This window comes from Panulirus ornatus, chromosome 16, assembly GCF_036320965.1.
Source record: "Panulirus ornatus isolate Po-2019 chromosome 16, ASM3632096v1, whole genome shotgun sequence".
NCBI classification, from domain to species: Eukaryota; Metazoa; Arthropoda; class Malacostraca; order Decapoda; family Palinuridae; genus Panulirus; species Panulirus ornatus.
The window spans coordinates 33,496,493-33,518,992 of record NC_092239.1 but is presented as its reverse complement, the minus strand read 5'-3'; the positions used below and the strand labels follow the sequence as shown (position 1 = coordinate 33,518,992).

Sequence of the window (22,500 nt, the reverse complement as noted above, 5' to 3'; positions counted from 1 at the left end):
GTCCCAGCCACGTAGCCCAGCGAACAAGCCGCCCCAACACCTTCTCCTGCGAGTAGCTCCGCTCAATTTTACTCACACCAGCTGTATGTAAATCCTCCCCTGTCATGCTAGACCATATATACCAGCAGCAGCAGCAGCCGGCCGGGTTCCCACATCCTCGCCTTAAAGTAGGTTCGTCCCTCCCTTCCCGTACATGAAGTCTCCTCAGCTATAGGCGCGAAGACTCCGGTGTCTTCTGCTGTGGCGAATAATTTTGTAAGATCCAAGTGATCTGTCGGTGTTTGGGTAAGATCTAAGTGATCTGTTGCTGTTTGGGTAAGATCCAAGTGATCTGTTGTTGTTTGGGTAAGATCCAAGTGATCTGTCGCTGTTTGGGTAAGATCCAAGTGATCTGTCACTGTTTGGGTAAGATCCAAGTAATCTGTTGTTGTTTGGGTAAGATCCAAGAGATATGTCGCTGTTTGGGTAAGATCCAAGTGATCTGTTACTGTTTGGGTAAGATCCAAGTGATCTGTTACTGTTTGGGTAAGATCCAAGTGATCTGTTACTGTTTGGGTAAGATCCAAGTGATCTGTTACTGTTTGGGTAAGATCCAAGTGATCTGTTACTGTTTGGGTAAGATCCAAGTGATCTGTTACTGTTTGGGTAAGATCCAAGTGATCTGTTACTGTTTGGGTAAGATCCAAGTGATCTGTTGCTGTTTGGGTAAGATCCAAGTGATCTGTTACTGTTTGGGTAAGATCCAAGTGATCTGTTACTGTTTGGGTAAGATCCAAGTGATCTGTCGCTGTTTGGGTAAGATCCAAGTGATCTGTTACTGTTTGGGTAAGATCCAAGTGATCTGTTACTGTTTGGGTAAGATCCAAGTGATCTGTCGCTGTTTGGGTAAGATCCAAGTGATCTGTCGCTGTTTGGGTAAGATCCAAGTGATCTGTTACTGTTTGGGTAAGATCCAAGTGATCTGTCACTGTTTGGGTAAGATCCAAGTGATCTGTTGTTGTTTGGGTAAGATCCAAGTGATCTGTCACTGTTTGGGTAAGATCCAAGTGATCTGTTGTTGTTTGGGTAAGATCCAAGTGATCTGTCGCTGTTTGGGTAAGATCCAAGTGATCTGTTGTTGTTTGGGTAAGATCCAAGTGATCTGATGCTGTTTGGGTAAGATCCAAGTGATCTGTCGCTGTTTGGGTAAGATCCAAGTGATCTGTCGCTGTTTGGGTAAGATCCAAGTGATCTGTCACTGTTTGGGTAAGATCCAAGAGATATGTCGCTGTTTGGGTAAGATCCAAGTGATCTGTTGTTGTTTGGGTAAGATCCAAGTGATCTGTCGCTGTTTGGGTAAGATCCAAGTGATCTGTCGCTGTTTGGGTAAGATCCAAGTGATCTGATGCTGTTTGGGTAAGATCCAAGTGATCTGTTGTTGTTTGGGTAAGATCCAAGAGATATGTCGCTGTTTGGGTAAGATCCAAGTGATCTGATGCCGTCTGGGTTCCATTCCACTGAAGTGTATTCTTCACGTATAACATCTTGATCATTCCAGTTGGCCTAGACGTATACCGACCAGTAATATCACACAGTGTTGGATGTCGGTGGCTATTGAGATCCCTTCCAAGCCCCTCTCGTTTACTTTGCTCATTCGGTCTTTGAAGTGAGAGTCGTAAACACTTCTCTTTCACACCCAGGATTGCGAGACAGCGGAAGAGAGTCTTAAAAAAAAAAAAAGGTCCTCCTCCTCTCCCAAGACCCTGAGATGAAAGAGGGAAGATTGGAGGACATGTCTTTACAGCGGACGTTTAGCACTTTGGCGCCAAAGACTTCCTTCACCGCGGTGAAAATTACGAGACTAAATATAACTACCTGCGTGGCTCTCTCTCTCTCTCTCTCTCTCTCTCTCTCTCTCTCTCTCTCTCTCTCTCTCTCTCTCTCTCTCTCTCTCTAAGTGTGTGTAAGACGTCAGACCGACAGCAGCTCAAGGCTGGCACCATTCTCCTTGTGAGACATTACTTTTGTCCCTTCTGTCACAAGGCTCCAGTGATGTGCTGGAACAAGGGGGTGTTGGTGCGAGAAGGGAGGCAGTGGGACGCAGAATGGACCATGGTACTGGGGAAAGGGACGTGGAACAGGGAGGGTAGGAGAGGGATGCAGAATGGACCATGGTACTGGAGAAAGGAACGTGGAACAGGAAGGGTAGAAGAGGAACGCAGAATGGAACGCAGTACTTGAGAAAGGAAGGTGGTATAGTGAGAGAAACGTGGGAGGGCAAGACTCTGGTCAAAGGAATTGAAACAGCACGAAACCACTAAGTCCTAACGAGGCTGTTTGTGAGAGTGGAAGAAAACAGACTCTCAGAGTGGTGTGGTAAGAGTAGAAGGACATACAGATGTTTCGAAACTTTGAATATAACCGAGTCTTAAATAATGTCAGTCATGGACTTGAAGCGAAGTATTGTATCAAGTCTGTAACGAATCATACGGTAGTTTTAGACAACTATGATTAGTAAATCATTGCCTATGTCAACGGTCTTGTTGAATACCACTGTTAGCCTTGATGTATGGATGTATGTAGTTGCCGAGGACGTTTAGATCATACCTTGAATACATGGACGATGCTAAAGTTATGGGAGAAGTAAAGAATGTCCAGAATGGCAGCAATCAACAGAGAGATCTGCAAAGGCTCCAGCTTTGGTTGGGGAACGTGAATGAGCCGTGACATTCAACATGACTAGAGTTGATGAAGATGGGAAATGGTGTATCATGGCTGGATTATGAGTTCTCATCTTGAGACAACCTAAAGGGATTTGCATGTGGGAAGGTGCTTAGAGATGACACCATAACCAGTCTCTCACAAGAAGGAGACATTAGGAGACTGATGATTTTCAGCGTTACCTTCAAGTACATGTTTCAGTAGATGTAGAAAGCATATTTACAACTTGTACATATCAGTATGTACAACTTGTACATATCCCCAGGTTGGTCAGCCGTACTAAAAGAGACATAGATCTACTAGAGAAGGTCCAAAGGAGCGTAGAAAAGATTATACCTGAAATATGGGCTATGAGCCTAAGGCAGACAGTGGCTATTGTCTTCCAAGATTTTTTATTGTATTTGACAGTGTCTGTCTTAGTCATTTCCCTGAAATAGACAGGGATCGGGGCCGTGTGATGGGGAGTGTGGATTACATACAGAAAACGAAATAACTTTAAAAGAAGACGCGACGCGGGATGTCGAAGGGCCAACCTCTTTCAGACCTCATCCTATGTATGGGACAAAACACATCCCAAACAGCTCCTTCCACTGTCACTGGCAGGAGAAAAATAAATGTCCACAGCGCCACTGGCGCTCTGGGAAACCCGCCTTTATTCCATCGGGTCTCACCCACGCAACGTTTTCTTTAAAAAAAAAAAAAGAAAGGTTACCCTGGGACTGAGGACGGTCCCTGGCCACATTCACAAGCGAGCCACAACAAAAGGCACCTCAGATAAAAGATCGGAAGGCGAACACACGAAAAGTAAAGAAAACGGCAGATACGACTTTAAGGCGGGACTTCTTTTTTTTTCCCGAAAACAGATTTTTTTTTTATTCTGATGCGTACATCGAGGTATTGGTGATCCGAGTTCCAGCATAATGCACTCTAGGAGAGAGAGAGAGAGAGAGAGAGAGAGAGAGAGAGAGAGAGAGAGAGAGAGAGAGAGTTAGGATGGTTACTGGTGTCAAACCAAATTTCCAACCTTTGTAAAATAGGAGACCTGCCCAGAAGCATAAGACTATTAGTGTGAATAGTGGCGAAGTAGCCGAGCGTGCGCAGTGAATGACAACGTATCTTCTGCGCATGTTTCGTGAGGGTTAAGAACTCTCTCATTATTTACTCAGATCCACAAGATTTGGCATCTTGTAAGCATAGCAGAGAGGAGTTATATATATATAACACAATGGAGGTTGATGCCATCTGATTTTTGGATATAGGTACAAGGATACGCCACCGTACTATAATGCTCTCTCTGAAAAGCTACCAAGAAAGTCTTTTTCCTCTGAACTGAAATATCCCCCACACAGCCACAAGATTCGATAAGGAAGGACTGGACGAGTTAATATATAAGATTACCCGTGAAACGTCTGAGCACTATTAATGCCTTTAATTACTCCTAAAATTAATTATAATAAGATTAGTATGCTGATTACTCGACTAATTACAGGAATTTTTGGGTTTTAACCACAGATTCGTATTCAGTATACTGAAAAGCATCTGTGCTGAAAATTTCAAGAAAATCCATTTTCTGAAAAAAATCAAGAAAAATCCAAATATTTTGCTCAGATTTTCAACTTCAGATTTTAATGAAAATCTGGAAATAGATGTTATTTTACATGCCGATTAAGGATTTCTAGTCAAATGACAGCATTTCGCACTATTAATGCCTTTAATTACTCCTAAAATTAATTTTGAAATTAGTATGCTAATTATTCGACTAATTACACGAATTTTTGGGTTTTAACCACAGATTCGTATTCAGCGTACCGAAAAGCATCTATACTGAAGATTTCAAGAACATGTCACTGACTGGGCAGCCCGCGCGCACGCCCCATGCGCACGCCCCATGCGCTTGTTCATTCCGTGGTCATTCATGTTGTGCGAGTCAGAAATTAAGGTTGGACATGGGGGCTCTCCACCTGCTCGAGTGAGGAGTCATTCGAAGGTGCATCACCCGTTCGCCGAACACGAAGTGGAGTACATTCTCGGTTTGAGGGACCAAGACCTTTTTCCGCCTTGGAGAAGCCCATCTTTCCTAACTCCTTAGTGGAGCACAGTATTGAAGCTACGGGATTAATATGACCTGACATTCTCTACATTGTAGTGTAAAACAATAGTATGAGGATGAGAAGGTTAAGAGAGGAAAGATGCGAATTAAGATGGTTTGGTGAATGTAGGGAAGTTAACGCTGAAGAGGCCGGGTGTTGTGGTGAGGCAACGAAGAAATTCGTCGTGTCGATGGGAAAGAGAGAGGAAATGCCCTTCACCTTACGGAGTTTGATCCACCTCGTCCTTCATGATCCACCACGCTCCTCTTGATCCACCACGTCCTTCCTGATCCACAGCGTTCCCCCTCTTGGCCCACCACACCTCTCGTAATCCACGCCCCTCCACTTCGTCCACCACACTCCTCTTGATCCACCGGGTCCGTTTTCATCCACCTCACCCACCCCCCTCACCATCAGCTTTACTACATCCCACCCTCCACACACCCCACGTCTCCCCACCTATTGCCTCGGGCAACCTGGGGAAGTCCCTCCACCGGGTTACTTTCCCCTGAAAAGAAATACCAATCAAGTGTTTCCATTTTGGGTTCTATTCAGAGGAAGGCTTTAAACTGCTCGGCCGTGGATGCCATCACCACCCCCTCCCCTTCTCCTTGTTGCTCCTCCAGCCTTGATACCGGAGGCCAAGTGCTTTTTTTTCTCCTCCCCCTTTGGTCGCCTGGCCTCCCCCTCCAGGGCGTAGTTTACGGGAGTCGAGGGAAGGAGAGAGAGAGAGAGGGAGGGAGGGTTGTGTAAAGGGAGGAAGGGTGTGTCAACGGAGCAAGAAAATGACTCCTGCCTCTCCGTCGTGTTCTTAAAGTACTCTGATTCTCTCCACTGAGATAAGGAATGACCCCGTCATAGACCATGAGGTCTTCTTCTCTTGTCCGGCTTTTCTCATCTCCCACCAAGTGGCCTTCAGATGTAATATCCTCTCTCCATCTGTATAGATTTGTAATGTAAGATACTATTACTGTCTTAGTACTGTCAGGTTTTCAGTACATGTCTTTTGTCGGAGGCTCCAGTCAAGGGTTTGGAAGGCCCCAATCAAGCCCAGACCTAGTTTAGAACGTTTAAGACCAAAGGGAGACGTAATAAAGTCTACTGAAGAATTGGCTGACAAAGTACTGCAAGTCAGCTGGGTAGGAACCTACTGTCAAAAGCGGAGTCCTAAGAACTGCATTTCCCTTTGCATGGGTCATGTTGTTGGTGTTCTGCGCCCGCTTCGCCCTGTAATTTCCCTTTCCCGGCGGAAAACGACTTCACAGCGAACCTCTTTTGAGTCACTCAAAAGAACCAGCCTCGAAGTGTAACCGAGTTCGGGGATTTTCATGAATTTTAAGCGGCAAGACTCATGAATCTTGAAGTTTCCTCTGGCAAACATCTCACATGTATTCCGTTCAACCATCTCATCAATACACGTGACAAAAAAAAAAAAAAGTGGATTTTGAGTTCGTGGAGACTTTGTTGTCTTTTGGAATGACTGACTGAATCGAGGCAGTATTAACTGCCCTTGGCTGGTCGAGGGAAAGAAGAACAAGCAGGACACTCAGAAGAGTTACCTGCCAAAGTAGGAAACTTTTGTAAGTAATTTCCTGTACCTCTAAGATGGGGGAAGGGATTGTAACTTGGGGATACAGATCCAGCTTCCAGACTAACAACATTCGTCTTTGCTCATACCATTCATGTGATTCATTTACCCGCCAGGATGTTCTACGTCTTTCTCCTACCCACCACACGATCACCTGCATCTCTCGTCTCCTTGTCGCTTTCTTATACTGCCTCCATCTATGTGCATTAGGAACGTAGGATACTATTACTATCCTTCAGGCAGATAACCTCGTCACAGACCATCTGTTATCTGGCTTTCCCGTGTCGTCACTCTTCCCCATCAGATATCCGTCACTATGCCCTATTCTTTTTCATCTTCTGCCATCCCTTTCTTTCTTCACCATTATCTTCCTCCACCTTTTTCTCTTCTTCCTCCTCCTCCTCCTCCTCTTCTGTCTCCTCCTCCTCTTCCTCTTTCTGCTCCTCCAGCAAGAGCTCGAGTAAGTCCCCACAAGAACCTTATGCAGTAACAAAGTTGATGGTCGGCAAAAGAACTTCGCCTTTGTCCCTCCGTCTTACTGGAAGCTTCGAACTTGGTGCGGAGGTCTTAAGTGCACGGTCGTCTTCTTTGTGGTTTAAAAAAAGAATAAAAACGACAGAGTGTGACGAGAGTGGTGTATACTGTGTATCGTATCTTTCATATTTCGCAAGGCCCGAAAGAAAGACTTGAAAAAAAAGGAGTCTTTTATCTTTTTCCTTCTTCTCTTTTGCTGCTGAAGTCGATTGAAGAGGCGTAGGTAGCGTGAGACGTGAGCTTGCTTTACTTCGTCCCCACTGAACGCCTAAATAACGCCCCGGGTCTGCAAGACTCATTACCCCCAACCTTCACTTGGCAGCGCATTTTTCGTCCGCAAGCCTCGCTGCTATTTCCACATCCAGCTGTCTACTATTTTCACCACTTCCTTCCCCTTAAGAGAACGACCGTGGTTTTCCCCCTGAAAGAATGACCTCCCTTAAAATCTCCTCCACCACCACTTCCTTTTCGCGTCATGAGATACAGCAGGGAAGGAGATTCCTATTCGTTGTTTCTCAAGGTCACCTGACCGTCCAGTAGTACAGTGTTACACATTATTACTCTTGCATCTGTGGGTCATGTGTTTACGGGCTGTATCGGTTGAAGTCAACTGCTTATTATCATCATTTTAATGACTCGGTCTGCTGACCTTGTTGCCCATCCAGCGCCTCCTCCCTCCTGCAGTAGTGTACTGGGAGCGCCTTCTCCCTCCTGCAGTAGTGTCTGGTAGCGAATCCTCCATCCACCAGTAGTGTCTGGTAGCACCTCCTCCCTCCTGCAGTAGTGTCTGGTAGCGCCTTCTCCCTCCTGCAGTAGTGAACTGGTAGCGCCTCCTCCCTCCTGCAGTAGCGAACTGGTAGCGCCTCCTCCCTCCTGCAGTAGCGAACTGGTTGCGCCTCCTCCCTCCTGCAGTAGTGACTGGTGGCGCCTTCTCCCTCCTGCAGTAGTGACTGGTAGCGTTTCCTCCCTCCTGCAGTAGTGTCTGGTAGCGAATCCTCCCTCCTGCAGTAGTGTCTTGGGCTGCTCCCTCACCATCCGTCTCTGTCAAGATCCTCCCATCCTTCCCTCCCTCCCTCCGTCTTTCACTGACCCCAACCTGAAGCCCTGACCTTAGGCTCAGTCTCGCTTGACCTCAGTTTGGGCTCTTCAGGACTTCCGCCTGGTGTCTTGGCCTCACTTCAAAAGGCGCTATTTAAGACCAACGCCTAAACCCGATCTGATATCACTCGACCTCTGCCTAAAATAACTTCTCTTGACCTCTGTTTGACCTCTGCTTGATTTCCTCATGACCTCCTTCCCCCACCCAACTTCCCCATGCGTGCTTGTGCCAGCCATGCATTGCTTGTGCATGAGCCACCCAACTACCCCCATTGCGTGCATGTACCATGCACTGGTCTTGCATGAGTCTTACTGACCCCACATGCCTGACACTTGTCGAACCCCCTGCCTCTAACCTCCCCCCAACCCAATTGCTTCTGACCAGTGCGTCTCGAACCCGTGTACCACCAGCCCGCCCTTGCCTGATCACAGGTCTCGCCTCCTCTCATGAGCTCTCATATATATATATATATATATATATATATATATATATATATATATATATATATATATAGATAGATAGATAGATAGATAGATAGTTAGATAGATTATTTTAATATATTTCCCCCTGCCTTGAAGTTAACTTCATATGCAAATTTGTGGAAGTAAATTGTTACTTTTTGATAATGATGACAATAATGATAATGATAATATTATTGTTATTGATATTATCATTATTATTGTTATTATTATTGACCTCGCAAACGCGGGAGACAGCGACAAAGTATAAAAAAAAAAAAAAAAAAAAATTATTATTATTATTATTATTATTATTATTATTATTATTATTGTTATATACTTGGTCACGTGAATAGAAATAGAATTAGAGATGATAGTGTTTTTAGAAAGGAGAATTAGGAAGTTGCGAATGGCTAAATGTTGGGGTGTGTTGGAGGGCGGGAGGATGCAAAGGATATCAACAAAAGTGCTTTTGCAGTGCTTCTAAGGACGTCACAAGCGCGCGAATTGGATCGCGAAATATGGCTGAGCCAAGGAAAAAATTGGGGGCGAGGTTGAGAAATTGGATTATTGTGGGGGTGGGGTGGGAGGGAAGGGATTAAGTTCGAGAGAGTTGAATGGGGATTGGAAAGTGTAGTTGAATGGCATGGAATTGCAATACGTCCAGCAAACAAGATGGGGTGAATGGCGCGGCGGGTTGAGGAGGAGGAGGAGGAGGTAGAGGAGGAAGCCATGAATGGAAGGGATTGAGAAGGCTTTAGTACGTGGATGTACGAGAGGTCTCTCTCTCTCTCTCTCTCTCTCTCTCTCTCTCTCTCTCTCTCTCTCTCTCTCTCTCTCTCTCTTAGCTCGTGTGTCTCCAACCCACTAGCGAGCAACAGGAGGGAAATGATCCACGTATCTGTGTGTACGTCGAACTGGGTTGTAATCTTCTTCTAAGAGCTCTTGGAAGTAGAGGTGAATGAGTTGTAGGTGGTAATGACCCCATTGAAACATACGTTCCTCATTTTTGCATCGGCTGGCGAGGAGAGGCAAGCAAAAGTCACAACAGGAGAGATGAAATGGGAGGAACATCTTTCTCGCCTGTCATTTCCTGTTTCCCTGTTCTTATGTTCGCCAGTCGTGTTAGAGCAGTTTTTACAATGTGTTTTATATATATATATATATATATATATATATATATATATATATATATATATATATATATATATATATATATATATAAACTACTCAGATGTGTGATTTCGGTATTTAAAGCATCTAATGCCCTGGGGAGAAGGAGGGGACATCGATAGACTACGTAGCCCCTGCGTCTCACAGTAGGCGACTATGAGCTGAGAAGGTGAGTCTGGAAATCGTTTCCAGAATTAAACGAAAAGTTTTTTTTTTTTTTCCTTTTTTTTTCCCGCCCTTGGACGGCACAGTCGTGTGTGTGTGTCTCCCTGACGCTTCCATACCGAGGAGGGAGAAAGAGGACTGGAGAAGATGTGTCTCCCTCTTACGTAAAGCTCCCGCGATAGAATAATGGAACGATACGGGCGTTCTTGTCACAGTATCATAACGTCTATACAAGGTTTTCCCTCTCGTGCATATAGTGACGTCAGGAATCTCTTTTGAAGGATTCCAGGCGCGCTTTTCCAGTCGGTAATCGTCTGCAATGTAGAGTCCGTCGGTGATGGATGGATGGGTGTTGTTACCAACGCCGAGAGGATGAGAGATTCCCACGACGCGCATTTATTTTCCCCCCAGTCGTATTCTCGTCACCGTTAATTTCCTCTCTCTCTCTCTCTCTCTCTCTCTCTCTCTCTCTCTCTCTCTCTCTCTCTCGCGCGCGCGCGCGCGCGCGCCCCTCGCACAGCCCACACGCCGTAACGGAACGCTCCGTGGGGGCTTTTAACTCTACTGAACAAGCAAGCATGTTGCTTGAATTCAACCTACCTTAAAGAAGAAGAAGAAGAAGAAAACGGAGACGATTTGGTAAATCGTGCCACACTGTGGCTTTGTGAAGCGACCGTGGCGAATGTTTCCACATGTGGTCGTCGTCCCCGTACTAGTCACTATCCCTAAAGGAACGTTTATGTTTTCCCCCCTCAACCACACAGCATTTAAGCTGTGCATCCTCCACACTGGAGGAGTCGGGGTTTAATTTCCGTTGCTGTGGATCCGTATTTGCTGCCACCCCCCACCCGCGTGGATGCACTCTTTTGTTTTACACCCGTTTTCTTTTAGTTTTTTTCCACGTCATTTTTCTCTTTGCGCTTTTGCTTCATATCCGCGCTTTGTGGTGCTTTCCGAACCCTTTTGCTGCGGAGGGTAAAAAGTAGGATCCTCCCCCCCCTGGCGGCGACTGACATGTCGCTGCTCTCTCTCTCTCTCTCTCTCTCTCTCTCTCTCTCTCTCTCTCTCTCTCTCTCTCTCTCTCTCTCTCTCTCTCTCTCTCTCTGAGGCAGTTGACGCTGGTCCAGTCGTGGAGGTCACCATATATCCCCATCCGGACCTCTGATAATTCCAACACAAAAGGTAGTGTCATTTCATGGGTGGTGAACCATGGTTATCCCCCTCTGGTTCTGTTGTGGCTAAATTTACGAACAGTAACGAAGTGTCTTACGGCTCTTGTCTTGATGTATTTGCTTCCACCACGCCTCAGCAGATGCGATGGCTAGCCACAGTATTGGAAGATGTTGAGCTCCAGCATCTTGCAGTCGAGGGTGATCCAAACCTCCTTCTCCATGTGACGCATCTGAGAAGGAACAGCGATCCATGATTTCCATATTCGTTAGCCTTCGTCGTTCGACGTCATTTTTTGGCGGAGGGCATTTTTCTCATATGGGACTCATTACCTTCCCTCATACCACCTATGGCAATGGTGGCGAATTACCCTGGACAGGGCCTGATCTGTGGCTCCAGTGGTAGGGCAAGTCTTCACCCATTGACGTGACGTGCTGGCTTCAAAGTCCCTCCCCCAGACATCAGGCTTGCCAAGGGCCAGGACCGTATTACCCTGGTCTGTCTCATTGATTTTTATGGAAAGCCTGAGGTTGGGCTTTGGTGTGTAATGCCTATGGTCTACAATGGCATCTGGCCGCTAGTCAGGCCATAGAAGGCACAATGGCTTTTTGTGTCTTTGTGCCTTCCTGATCCATGTAGATGGAGGGTGAATAGTGAAGGCATAAGGCTTATGATGCCATCACCCACCGCTGTAGATGGAGACGGGATGGTAAAGCTGAAGACTCCTCCTCACACACCGCTGTAGCTGGAGATGAGATAGTGGAGCTCCTAGAAGGCTCCTATCAACCCCAACACCATAGATGGAGACAGAGTGGTAGAGCAGAAGGCTCTCCCTCACCCACCACTCCCAGCGGCGTATCTGCTGGGAGGAAAAGGGCTATGAAGGACCGCCTTCTTCTGGGGAGAAATTATGTTGATAGGGAAAATTTGTGATAGAGAGGATGGCCATTTTATATAAACCACATACGAGGTTTTATTCTCATCGTAAGTTTCAATCTTGTTTGAGCAGCTTTGGTAATGTCGCTGAGTGTGTTTGGTGCATCGAAGAGAATTCGTGTGAGACGCAAAGCCTTAACGGTTCGTGTATGTCGTCGTAATTGCCCGCCACTTGTCACGCCTTTCCTCCAGTTTAGTCATTGCTTTCTGTTATTAATTGGAAGTCATCCGCCTGCGCTAGGGTTATAAGGGCACGGATGCTGGAGGATACGTAACGACCAGAAACCTAGATCCAAATGATTAATCCCCAGTAGGCTGAGCCAGTCGTCCACAGAGAGAGATCCCATGGTCCCAGTCGTCCACAGAGAGCGATCCCATGGTCCCAGTCGTCCACAGAGAGAGGTCCCATGGTCCCAGTCGTCCACAGAGAGAGATCCCATGGTCCCAGTCGTCCACAGAGAGAGATCCCATGGTCCCAGTCGTCCACAGAGAGAGATCCCATGGTCCTAGTGGTCCACAGTTAGAGATCCCATGGTCCCAGTCGTCCACAGAGAGAGATCCCATGGTCCCAGTCGTCCACAGAGAGAGATCCCATGGTCCCAGTCGTCCACAGAGAGAGATCCCATGGTCCTAGTGGTCCACAGTTAGAGATCCCATGGTCCCAGTCGTCCACAGAGAGAGATCCCATAGTCCCAGTCGTCCACAGAGAGAGATCCCATGGTCCCAGTCGTCCACAGAGAGACATCCCATGGTCGCAGTCGTCCACAGAGAGAGATCCCATGGTCCCAGTCGTCTACAGAGAGAGATCCCATGGTCCCAATCGTCTACAGAGAGAGATCCCATGGTCCTAGTCGCCTACAGAGAGAGATCCCATTCAATGCCGTGATTCTGTTGAAGTTAACTCTAATTTTCTCTCCTTTGAGGTGACTTTTGGTTATATTTTCATCCTGCGTCAAGCAATAGGTTTCCCGGATTATGTTTTGCTTTGTAAAACGTTCAGAAATTCGTGCCATACTTTACCTCTTGCCTATACAAGTGTAGAAGTTCATTCTTCCAGTTTGATGAAGCCCCTTCTCCTATAGAGGAGCAATAGGGATGCCCCTTCTCCTATAGAGGAGCAATAGGGATAGTAATCTAGTGCAAACTTATTGTAAGGAAAGAATATAGGATATGTATCTTCGGTGTCTCGGATGACACATCCCATATCACAGTTGTCGTAGAATACAGTCAGTGTCATGTGCGAATTAGTGTCGAATCTGTGATCATTCTCAAACCAGTCACATCAGACGAGTCACTGAATCTCCTTCATCAGTAAAAGCAATTAACTATGTATTGAATTAATTGCAGTCAGAAGTGTGAAAGTATGGAGAAAATAGATGAAAAGAAAGCCCTTAGGGTATTGAGAGTTGCTACAAAAAACAAAAAAAATTAGTCTTCACATATTCACATTCTGCCAATTACCGTTGAAGTGCAACCCGGGGGCGTTTGATCTCAGTTGGCAGGAGGTGAGGGTGGAGGGGTGATCCAGGACTTGCATCTCTAACCGTTGGACGAGATCCAGATGGTATTTGTAGTGGGTGGGGGAGGACACCCGTGTGTCGAATGCCTCTTGATAGTGTGGTAAGGGAGAGTGGGGGATGATCTTGCACGCTCTTGTCTGAAGTGGAAGTGGTTTTGTCGTGTGGTTTAGATGAGGAGGAGGAGGAGGAGGGAGGGAGGGAGGCGAGGCCAAGAGGTGTAGATGGACTGGGAGGAAAACGAGAAGGAAGTTGAGTAGATGATCCTCAGTTCAGTGACATGGGGAGGTCACTCTGCTCCTCCGACAGTTTTTTTTTTTTTTTGGGTCGACTTCAGCCAAACTTCTTGGCCAACATCCACGTGACCGCGGGTGGAGTACCCCCCCCCCCCCTCCCCCCAAGAGAGGGTTGGTGTGTACCCCCAAAAAGTTTCTGGGGGAAATCCAAACATTGTGTGACTCCCGCGACCATAAAAGTGTTTGGCTGCACGACCGTCGCACGTTGCCGGGGACCATTCGTTCACCAGATGTCGTGTGTGTGTGTGTGTGTGTGTGTGTGTGTAAAGAAGGGTTCTAAGTGCGTTTTGGAAGTGTGTGAGTGTTTGGCATGTCCCCAGCACACACTCCTCTGGTACACACTCCACATCTACACCCACAGTGCAGCTCCAGAAACGCTTATCATTCTTCCTTACACACACACACACACACACACACACACACACACACACACACACATACAGAAGTCTTGAAAGTTGTATGAAAGTGAATATGAGACGATGGTCCAGTGAGTGTTAAACGCCCTCCCTGCACAGTTTACATATGCAACTACATAAACACACATGCCGTCAAGTGGTGCACACCAGACTTATCATGCCTCACACGGTATGTAAGTTTGATAACTCTGCTCCAGCTTGGAGAAGTTTACCTTGAAGTCCCTCCATAAACAAGTTTACCCTCAAGTCTCTTAGTTTACGTACACCCGTTGTGTATATCCCCCCCCCCCACTCTCGCATTCGCTTACGTAAACTTTCAATCTAGTAGGAGTATACGCCACAGGCTTTTGCTGCTGCTGCCTCCGTGTGCTCCCATCACCATTATCCCCATTTCCCCCACTCTGTCTGGACAGTTAACCTCTCTCATAACCTCCCTCATGATTACCTCCATCACCGTGCCTCTTCCTCCCCCCTCATGATCACCTCCATCACCTCTCTCTCTCTCTCCACTCTCCCACCACTACTGTTCACACCTCTCACTCCACTCTCCCGCCACTACTGCTCACACCTCTCACTCCACTCTCCCGCCACTACTGCTCACCTCTCACTCCACTCTCCCACCACTACTGCTCACACCTCTCACTCCACTCTCCCACCACAACTGCCCCCCCTCTCACTCCACTCTCCCACCACTACTGCTCACACCTCTCACTCCACTCTCCCACCACAACTGCTCACCTCTCATTCCACTCTCCCGCCACAACTGCTCACCTCTCACTCTCCACTCTTCCACCACGACTGCTCACCTCTCACTCCACTCTCCCACCACGACTGCTCACCTCTCTCTCACTCCTCTCCCACACAGACGGATCCTGGAGGTTCATTCTGCCGACGAGTTCTACACTGTGATGGGGGTCCTGACCCGCGAGATGTTGACCTTTGGCCTCATGGATGCAAACAAGCTGGTCCAGGTAAGTCTTGGCTGCATGGCGAGGGTAGGAGGGTCGGGGGATGCCAGGTCTCTCTCTCTCTCTCTCTCTCTCTCTCTCTCTCTCTCTCTCTCTCTCTCTCTCTCTCTCTCTCTCTCTCTCTCTCTCTCTCTCTCTCTCTCTCATCTTGGACGTGAGGTTTTGGGAGTGACGAGCGGTGGTTGTGAGGTAAGTACTTTACACACAGCTTATCCCACGGTGGGCATTAAGTTGCAGCTGTGGCCCGGCAGATCGTGTGTAGGACTCCTACGCTGGAGGTGGCTGGGGGGACGACGGAGTCCGTGTTCAGGCTGGGAACCCAACCCTCCCCTCGCGTCTGGCTGGCTGGATAGAAGAGATTTAGCCTCCTCCTCTTCCTCTTCTTCATCCTCCTCCTCCTCCTGCTCTTCTTCCTCCTCCCCCTCTTTTTCATCATCCTCCTCCTTCTCCTCTTCTTCTTCATCCTCCTCCCCCCCCCCCCTCCTCCTCCTCCTCCCTTCTCCTCTTCTTCTTCTTCATCCTCCTCCCCCCCCCTCCTCCTCCTCCTCCTTCTCCTCTTCCTCCTCCTCCCCCCCTCCTCCTCCTCCTCCTTCTCCTCTTCTTCCTCCTTCCCCTCTTTTTCATCATCCTCCTTCTTCTCCTATTCTTCTTCATCCTCCTCCTCCTCGTCCCCCTCCTCCTCCTCCTCGTCCTCTCCCTCCTCCCCTCCCCCCTCCCTCCTCCTCCTCCTCCTCCTCCTCCTCCTCCTCCTCCTCCTCCTCCTCCTCCTCCTCCTCCTCCTCCTCCTCCTCCTCCTCCTCGTGTTGTAGATGTTGTTCAAAGTTTTCATTGTCTCTCGATCGCCAGGGTCATGAGGGCCGCCATCATCATGTGAAGAATCGTGAACACCTTCGTCAGACATGAGACAGTTCATCCTCTTTACATATATCGTCCTTCTTTTATCAAGATGATATTGATCACTTACAAGCCAGGGGCCACACATCAGTACGTTCCTAATATCATATGTACCTCCACAATAATCATATGGACATGATCAACCTCAAACATCAATTACCTCCCATTACTTAAATGGAGTTTGTGGACCGTAACACTTGATAGCGTGCCATTCATCCCCTTCCTCTTGCATATGATAAGCTAAATTAGAGACGCCAGAGATAAAACACGAGAAACCTAACGACTTCCAAGGCGCCAGACGTACGATATGTTTACCCTCGGTGAATAATGCATGATTATGATATCTCACATCCAGATGAAATGACGAACGTAATTTCCATTTGTGAATTTGCCCACATGAGCAGTCTAGTGTGTAATGTCAGAGTGTACGAACGTTTGGCTATCTCGTCTAGATATATTTGAATAACTCTGTTGAGTTTGAATATTATAATAAGGTATAATGTGGTTTATTCTTGTATTTGTTCTAAGACGATTGATTTGGAGGGTTCAAGATGGTTTATTTTTGTATTTGTTCTGTCGTAGATTGATTTGGAGGGTTCAAGATAAGGAATATATATTTATTTATGTGAGAAGAAATTGAGGGGCATATCTTAAGAGTCGTTTGGTCCATTAATACACCGTGGGGATGTAGTCTCTCTGTAAACCAAACACTGTCGAATGTGATTTATTTCAGATATTCCTTTGTATGTAGTGTACCTCAGAATTATTATTTTCTAACGGGAAAAACAAGACATATGAATTTATATATAACCAGCAAATGACAACAAGCTTTCGAAATACATAGAGAAAAAAAATAAGTAATTGTGTGTGTAATGCTTCAGCGAATGCTGTCGGTCAAATGTTTTTGACCGAATCTCTGGAAAAAGAAATTTATTCAACTGTGGTTATTTTACTGTGACGTCATTGGTTACATTAGTGGGGGGTTTTTCATAAGGTGTCATCGGGAATGAACGTGTTTTACATTGTATTGTATGCTGTATGTTTCATATTGTATACTGTATATGCATGTTTACATTGTATTGTATACTGTATGTTTCATATTGTATACTGTATATGCATGTTTTACATTGTATTGTATGCTGTATGTTTCATATTGTATACTGTATATGCATGTTTTACATTGTATGTATGCTGTATGTTTCATATTGTATACTGTATATGCATGTTTTTCATTGTATGCTGTATATTTCATATTGTATACTGTATATGCATGTTTTACATTATATATTGTATTTTTCATATTGTATACTGTATATGCATGTTTTACATTGTATATTGTATTTTTCATATTGTATACTGTATATGCATGTTTTACATTGTATATTGTATACTGTAAGTGTACCGTGAAACTGAGAATGAAGCAGTGAAGTAGCTTGCGTCATGAAATCAGAGATGAAAGTAATTTTTCACTCAAAAGCCTAGAAGGAAGGCGCTTGCTCGCCGTAGTGGGAAACAGAGAGGTTCATTTGGTCGAGTTCCGCTTGAAACAAACGCTTGATGTATACTTAATACACATCAGGGACGAAGAAGCTGTTATGCCACCTGCCTGCTATAGCAGTGTGTTCTGGTGCCCAAGAATTATTTATTTTTTTATCATTTATCCAAGTCGTATTAAAGGTCAGTTATCTCCTTAATTATATTTATATGTGTGTGGCACTCGTTTTCTGCGTACTAGTGGTGTGTGAGGGGTACTTAAATGTGAGGGAGGGAGGCTAGAGGTGAACACAGACCTCTCTACATTCCTGCAGACTTTGGTTGGAAGGGGCAAAGTAAGGTGTATTGACCGAATTTCTCATTATTTCTTTTTATTATTATTTATAGCAAGGCTTTACAGAGAGAGAGAGAGAGAGAGAGAGAGAGAGAGAGAGAGAGAGAGAGAGAGAGAGGGAAATTCGTGATCATGACAATGGAGATAATTTTGTGTACCATAGTCCACCACAGGCTCGCGCGCGCGCGCGTATCACAGCGGAAATCATTAGTCATAAATGACTTAACGATATTCATAAATGATAATGTTGGCCATTATTGCGACTAGGTTTACTTAAAGCCACGTTCAATGAGAGAGTCTTTCTCTTTCTCTTTTTTCTCTAAGGTGGTGAGGGAAGGGGAGGGAGGAGGGTTGGATTTGAGGCGACTGCCACAGCATAGACCATGAAGGCTTAAAAGGCAACGTTTCTGCGAAGGAGATAAGATGAATTGGCAGCCGTAGTCAGCGACTTTGTGCCACAATCCAGCCAGCGGTCGTCTTGCGGGCTTGACGTCACTCTAACCGCACGTGACGTCACTTCCGGACGGGACGTCACTCTTCCGGACGGGACGTCACTCTTCCAGTGGAGTGACAGAACCCACAACTTCAGGAGTGATGCAAAGAGTTATCTACCGCGTAACCTGGTGGAGTAGTCGTGTATCCAACCAGATATCGTAAGTGGTTTTGCCACAAGTTGAAACAGCCCTTACTGGCCCCAGACAGAGGCCTGTAGACTCGTGGGGGTCTGAACCCAGCGGATGCAATGGATGGTTTAATGATCGCGAAGTTTGGCGGAGGTTGATCAAGGACTGTTGTGGTGGAATAATGGCTTGTCCCACCCGTGTCAGTCACTGGACTGACTGATTGGCTGACTGGATGGCAACTGCTCACGCACCCAGGGGGCGTCATAGGTTTGGGGGGAGGGGGGAGAATTGGGATGGGAACACCCGTTAAACGTTTTCTATCGAGTTTCGATTAATCGAGTAATTGATGTCTGTGGATTGCCATTCTGAGTCATAGTGAGCCAGAAGTGAGAAATGATTATTTTGGAGGTGGTTTTTGATCATTTCCACATCCTACAGTAGATTAGATCTAAGAAAAAGATAACTTTTTTAATGTTGTCTGAAGAAAAAGAGTATCTTTCTGCTTCTCCCTGTGGAATTTTCGTGAGCTGAGAGGTTCTTCTAGATTGAGTTGGTAACCCTTGTATCTATGGGTCTCCTGAGCACAATGGAACGACCCTTGAAGCCACACGGTACGACCTTGGTAGCCAGACGGTACGACCCTTAAAGCCGGACGGTACGACCCCTCAAGCCAGACGGTACGACCCCTCAAGCCAGACGGTACGACCCCTCAAACCAGACAGTACGAACCCTTGAGCTCGACGGTACGACCCTTGAGCTCGACGCTACGACCCTTGAAGCCAGGTGGTACGATCCTGGTAACCAGACGGTACGACCCTTGAAGCCAGATGGTACGAACCCCTGAGCTCGACAGTACGACCCTTGAAGCCAGACGGTACGACCTAGAAAGCCAGACGGTACGACCCTTGAAGCCCGACGGTACGAACCATTGAGCTCGACGGTACGACCCCTTTGCAAACAATGGCCCTGGCCTTTGACTTGAGCCTTAAGGTCGTGCGGACGGAAGAGAAAAGAAAAAAGAGATTTTCAAACTCCCAGAAACCCTTGAGGCTTACCCAACATCGGGCGTTGCAGGGTATGGACTTTGAAGCTGTCGCTGCTCGGGAGTTGCTGAAGCCGGTGATTATGATCGCTAAATTGCGAAACTTTGGAGAAGAATTACCGTCACAGTTCGCGCCATCAGCCAGTCCCAGAGGAAAACTGGATGTAAATTGGTTGGCCAGCGGGTGAGTTCTGGCGGCATATTTTTTTTTCCGAGCCATTTAGCGTAGACAAAGTCGAAAATTGTTTCGAATGTTAAATGAAACGCTACTACGATGTGAAGATGATAGAGGGTGTAAAAAGATACGACCAGTGTTAAGAGAGTCGAATCTATAGACCTTCTGGTATAGAGGCTGAATACGAAAGAAGAAGAATCGGATCATAAAGCCACGATTGTCATTTGGTTGATTTACATATAATGTGTAGTCTCTTGAAGCCACAGTTGGTGAAAGAGGTGCTTTTGGCCCCTTTTTTTTTTTCAATGGCCAGTTTTGTTCATACATTCTCTCGCTGTGTGAAAGAGCAATATTGTGTGAGAGGATATGGGTGGCGTATTGATGCGCCAGAGGACCAACAGCAATTAACATCATCACAGTCCCTCTTCTGCACGGCTGTACTCCCACCGCTTTGTGTATTTATATATATACACACAATAAAATGTATATTTGACTGATGTGTTTGACGGGACGAATGTTACTGAAGGTATGTGGAGCACGAGCACCCACCTTCTCGTGGTGGAGTGGCGAAGAATGAATTCGGTTCGGACTGCCTTGGGATAGCCTTGGTGTCATAAACTTTAATAAGGTTATCTTCTCGTAGCCTTACAAAGATCTTTGTTGCGAAGACTTGTAACATTGGACACGCAGGTGACAAGATTGTGTTCTTGTAAACCTAAGGCCACAATTTCGTCACCTTCGTGTCCAGTCTTACAGTTTGTGTGTTAAGACTTGAGATCACTTTCTATTTGCTTGTGTGAATGAACTGGATCTAGACACATAGACTCACACGCAACATGGCAACGCTTTACAGCCTGTGGTCCCGACTGGTGGACGTGGCTAGCTTCCTGGGAGCCGCAGGAACCTCGTAAAGACAGAAGGAACTCCTGCGGTGGGAAGTGAGTGTGTATATAACATCAAATTTGTATTTTAGATTCGCAATTTTATTTGTACATTTTATTCATACAGTTGTATTTGTATTTATACATTTATACGGTAGTATTTGTATTTTACAGTTGTATTTGTATTTATACATTTATACAGTTGTATTTGTATTTATACATTTATACAGTTGTATTTGTATTTATACATTTATACAGTTGTATTTCTATTTATACATTTATACAGTTGTATTTCTATATATACATTTATACAGTTGTATTTCTATTTATACATTTATACAGTTGTATTTGTATTTATACATTTATACAGTTGTATTTCTATTTATACATTTATAGTTATATTTCTATTTATACATTTATACAGTTGTATTTGTATTTATGCATTTATACAGCTGTATTTGTATTTATACATTTTATTGATTCAGTTTTATATCATTGGTTTTAAAACTTTGGCTGTATATTTTTTGATATATTTTGGTTGATATTTCCCCTTCAGGGAAAGAATGATCGTAAGATAGATTCTAATCTCGGTGGATAGATTGGGTGTTTTGATCTCGCGGACGTGTGATTGGATCACCTGCTCTACGCGTTAGGTTGAGTGAGACAAGTCTCCCCCCCCCCCCCCTTAGTGGCCACGCCAGGGGGGATTGGGGAGAGAGATCCCCCCCCCCCGGTGGGGTTAACACTGAGAGGAGGGGGGTGGGTTTGGTTTCGAACCCTGTCACTACCCCGACGCCGTCGGTCCTGGGAGGTGAATAATACATGAGCGTGTGTCCCGGGACGCGAATGTCACGGGGTCATGTTGGTCAAGGACCTCGTCTTTAACCCCCCCTTCCTCCCTTCCTCCCCCCTCCCCCTCCCCGTGCTTGATAACGACCCGTTAAGCACATGGAAAGACCTCGAGGGCGACGCTCTACGACCCCGTTCCCCACGACGCGGCGGTGTACGACCTCTCCTTTGGATCTCGGCGGGACGACCCCTTTCGGTCCGAACTACCGGTACGACCCTTGGAACTGCCTGTAAGACCATTAGGCACGACCCTGTAGGATCGTTGCGTACGACATGAAGTAGAGGTATGAACGGCCTCGCCCGCCTACCCAGATGGTCGTAGAGCCGTGCTTGTTGTGACCCCGAGGTCATGTTTAATGACGTCGTCCTTAGCAGGGGGTCAGCTGGTGACCTCGCCTGACCTCATAACCCTCGGTAGAACGTGTTTGGTGACCCAGCCTCACACACCTACACTTGATGTCGGCGGTAGTTGGTCAAAAGCCGCCTCTGTGATTATAGATGACCCGACGCACTGGTGTCGTTCGAATCCTGGTTGCGGCAATCGGTCCACAGTCAACCAAGCTGTTCATCCACCCCGGGGGGATGGTCGATATGAAATGGGTACCTGGCTCAAGCTAGGATATATATATATATATATATATATATATATATATATATATATATATATATATATAGATAGATAGATAGATAGATAGATAGATATAGTGTTAATTAGGGCCTCAATTGCCCGTGCCGGCTCAGCTAACATAAAAATAAGACGTGCAATTAAAGTGGATTTTCATATCCACTTTTGAAGGACATGATGGGGTCTGGATGTGAATTTAACACACTATATTACGCTGATTGGATAGTGCGTATTGCGTGCGGGTGCCCGGGGGGAGTTTGTCTGTATGTACGTGAGGTGATCATTCTCATCTGATGAGTTAGGGGTGATTTGCAACCTCTCCTTCCTCAATTGATTGTTCGTAGTAAAGTAATTTATAATAGCTACAATCTCTTCTTCAAACATTTTCATCCCAGTGTGAAACATTATATTTTTTTTTTCATACTGCGATGTTAAAGAGAGGTGTTCGCGGTGGAAACAATTTATCATTCATT

General features: G+C 46.0%; 1 protein-coding gene across 1 annotated transcript in view; it reads left to right on the top strand.

The window, feature by feature from the left end:
• Positions 1-22,500, top strand: part of LOC139754233 (uncharacterized) — a 235,469-nt gene that overhangs the window by 180,490 nt on the left and 32,479 nt on the right. Inside the window, 1 exon segment of the mRNA XM_071671542.1 lies at positions 15,008-15,113. Within this exon segment, the coding sequence (XP_071527643.1) occupies positions 15,008-15,113 (106 nt within the window).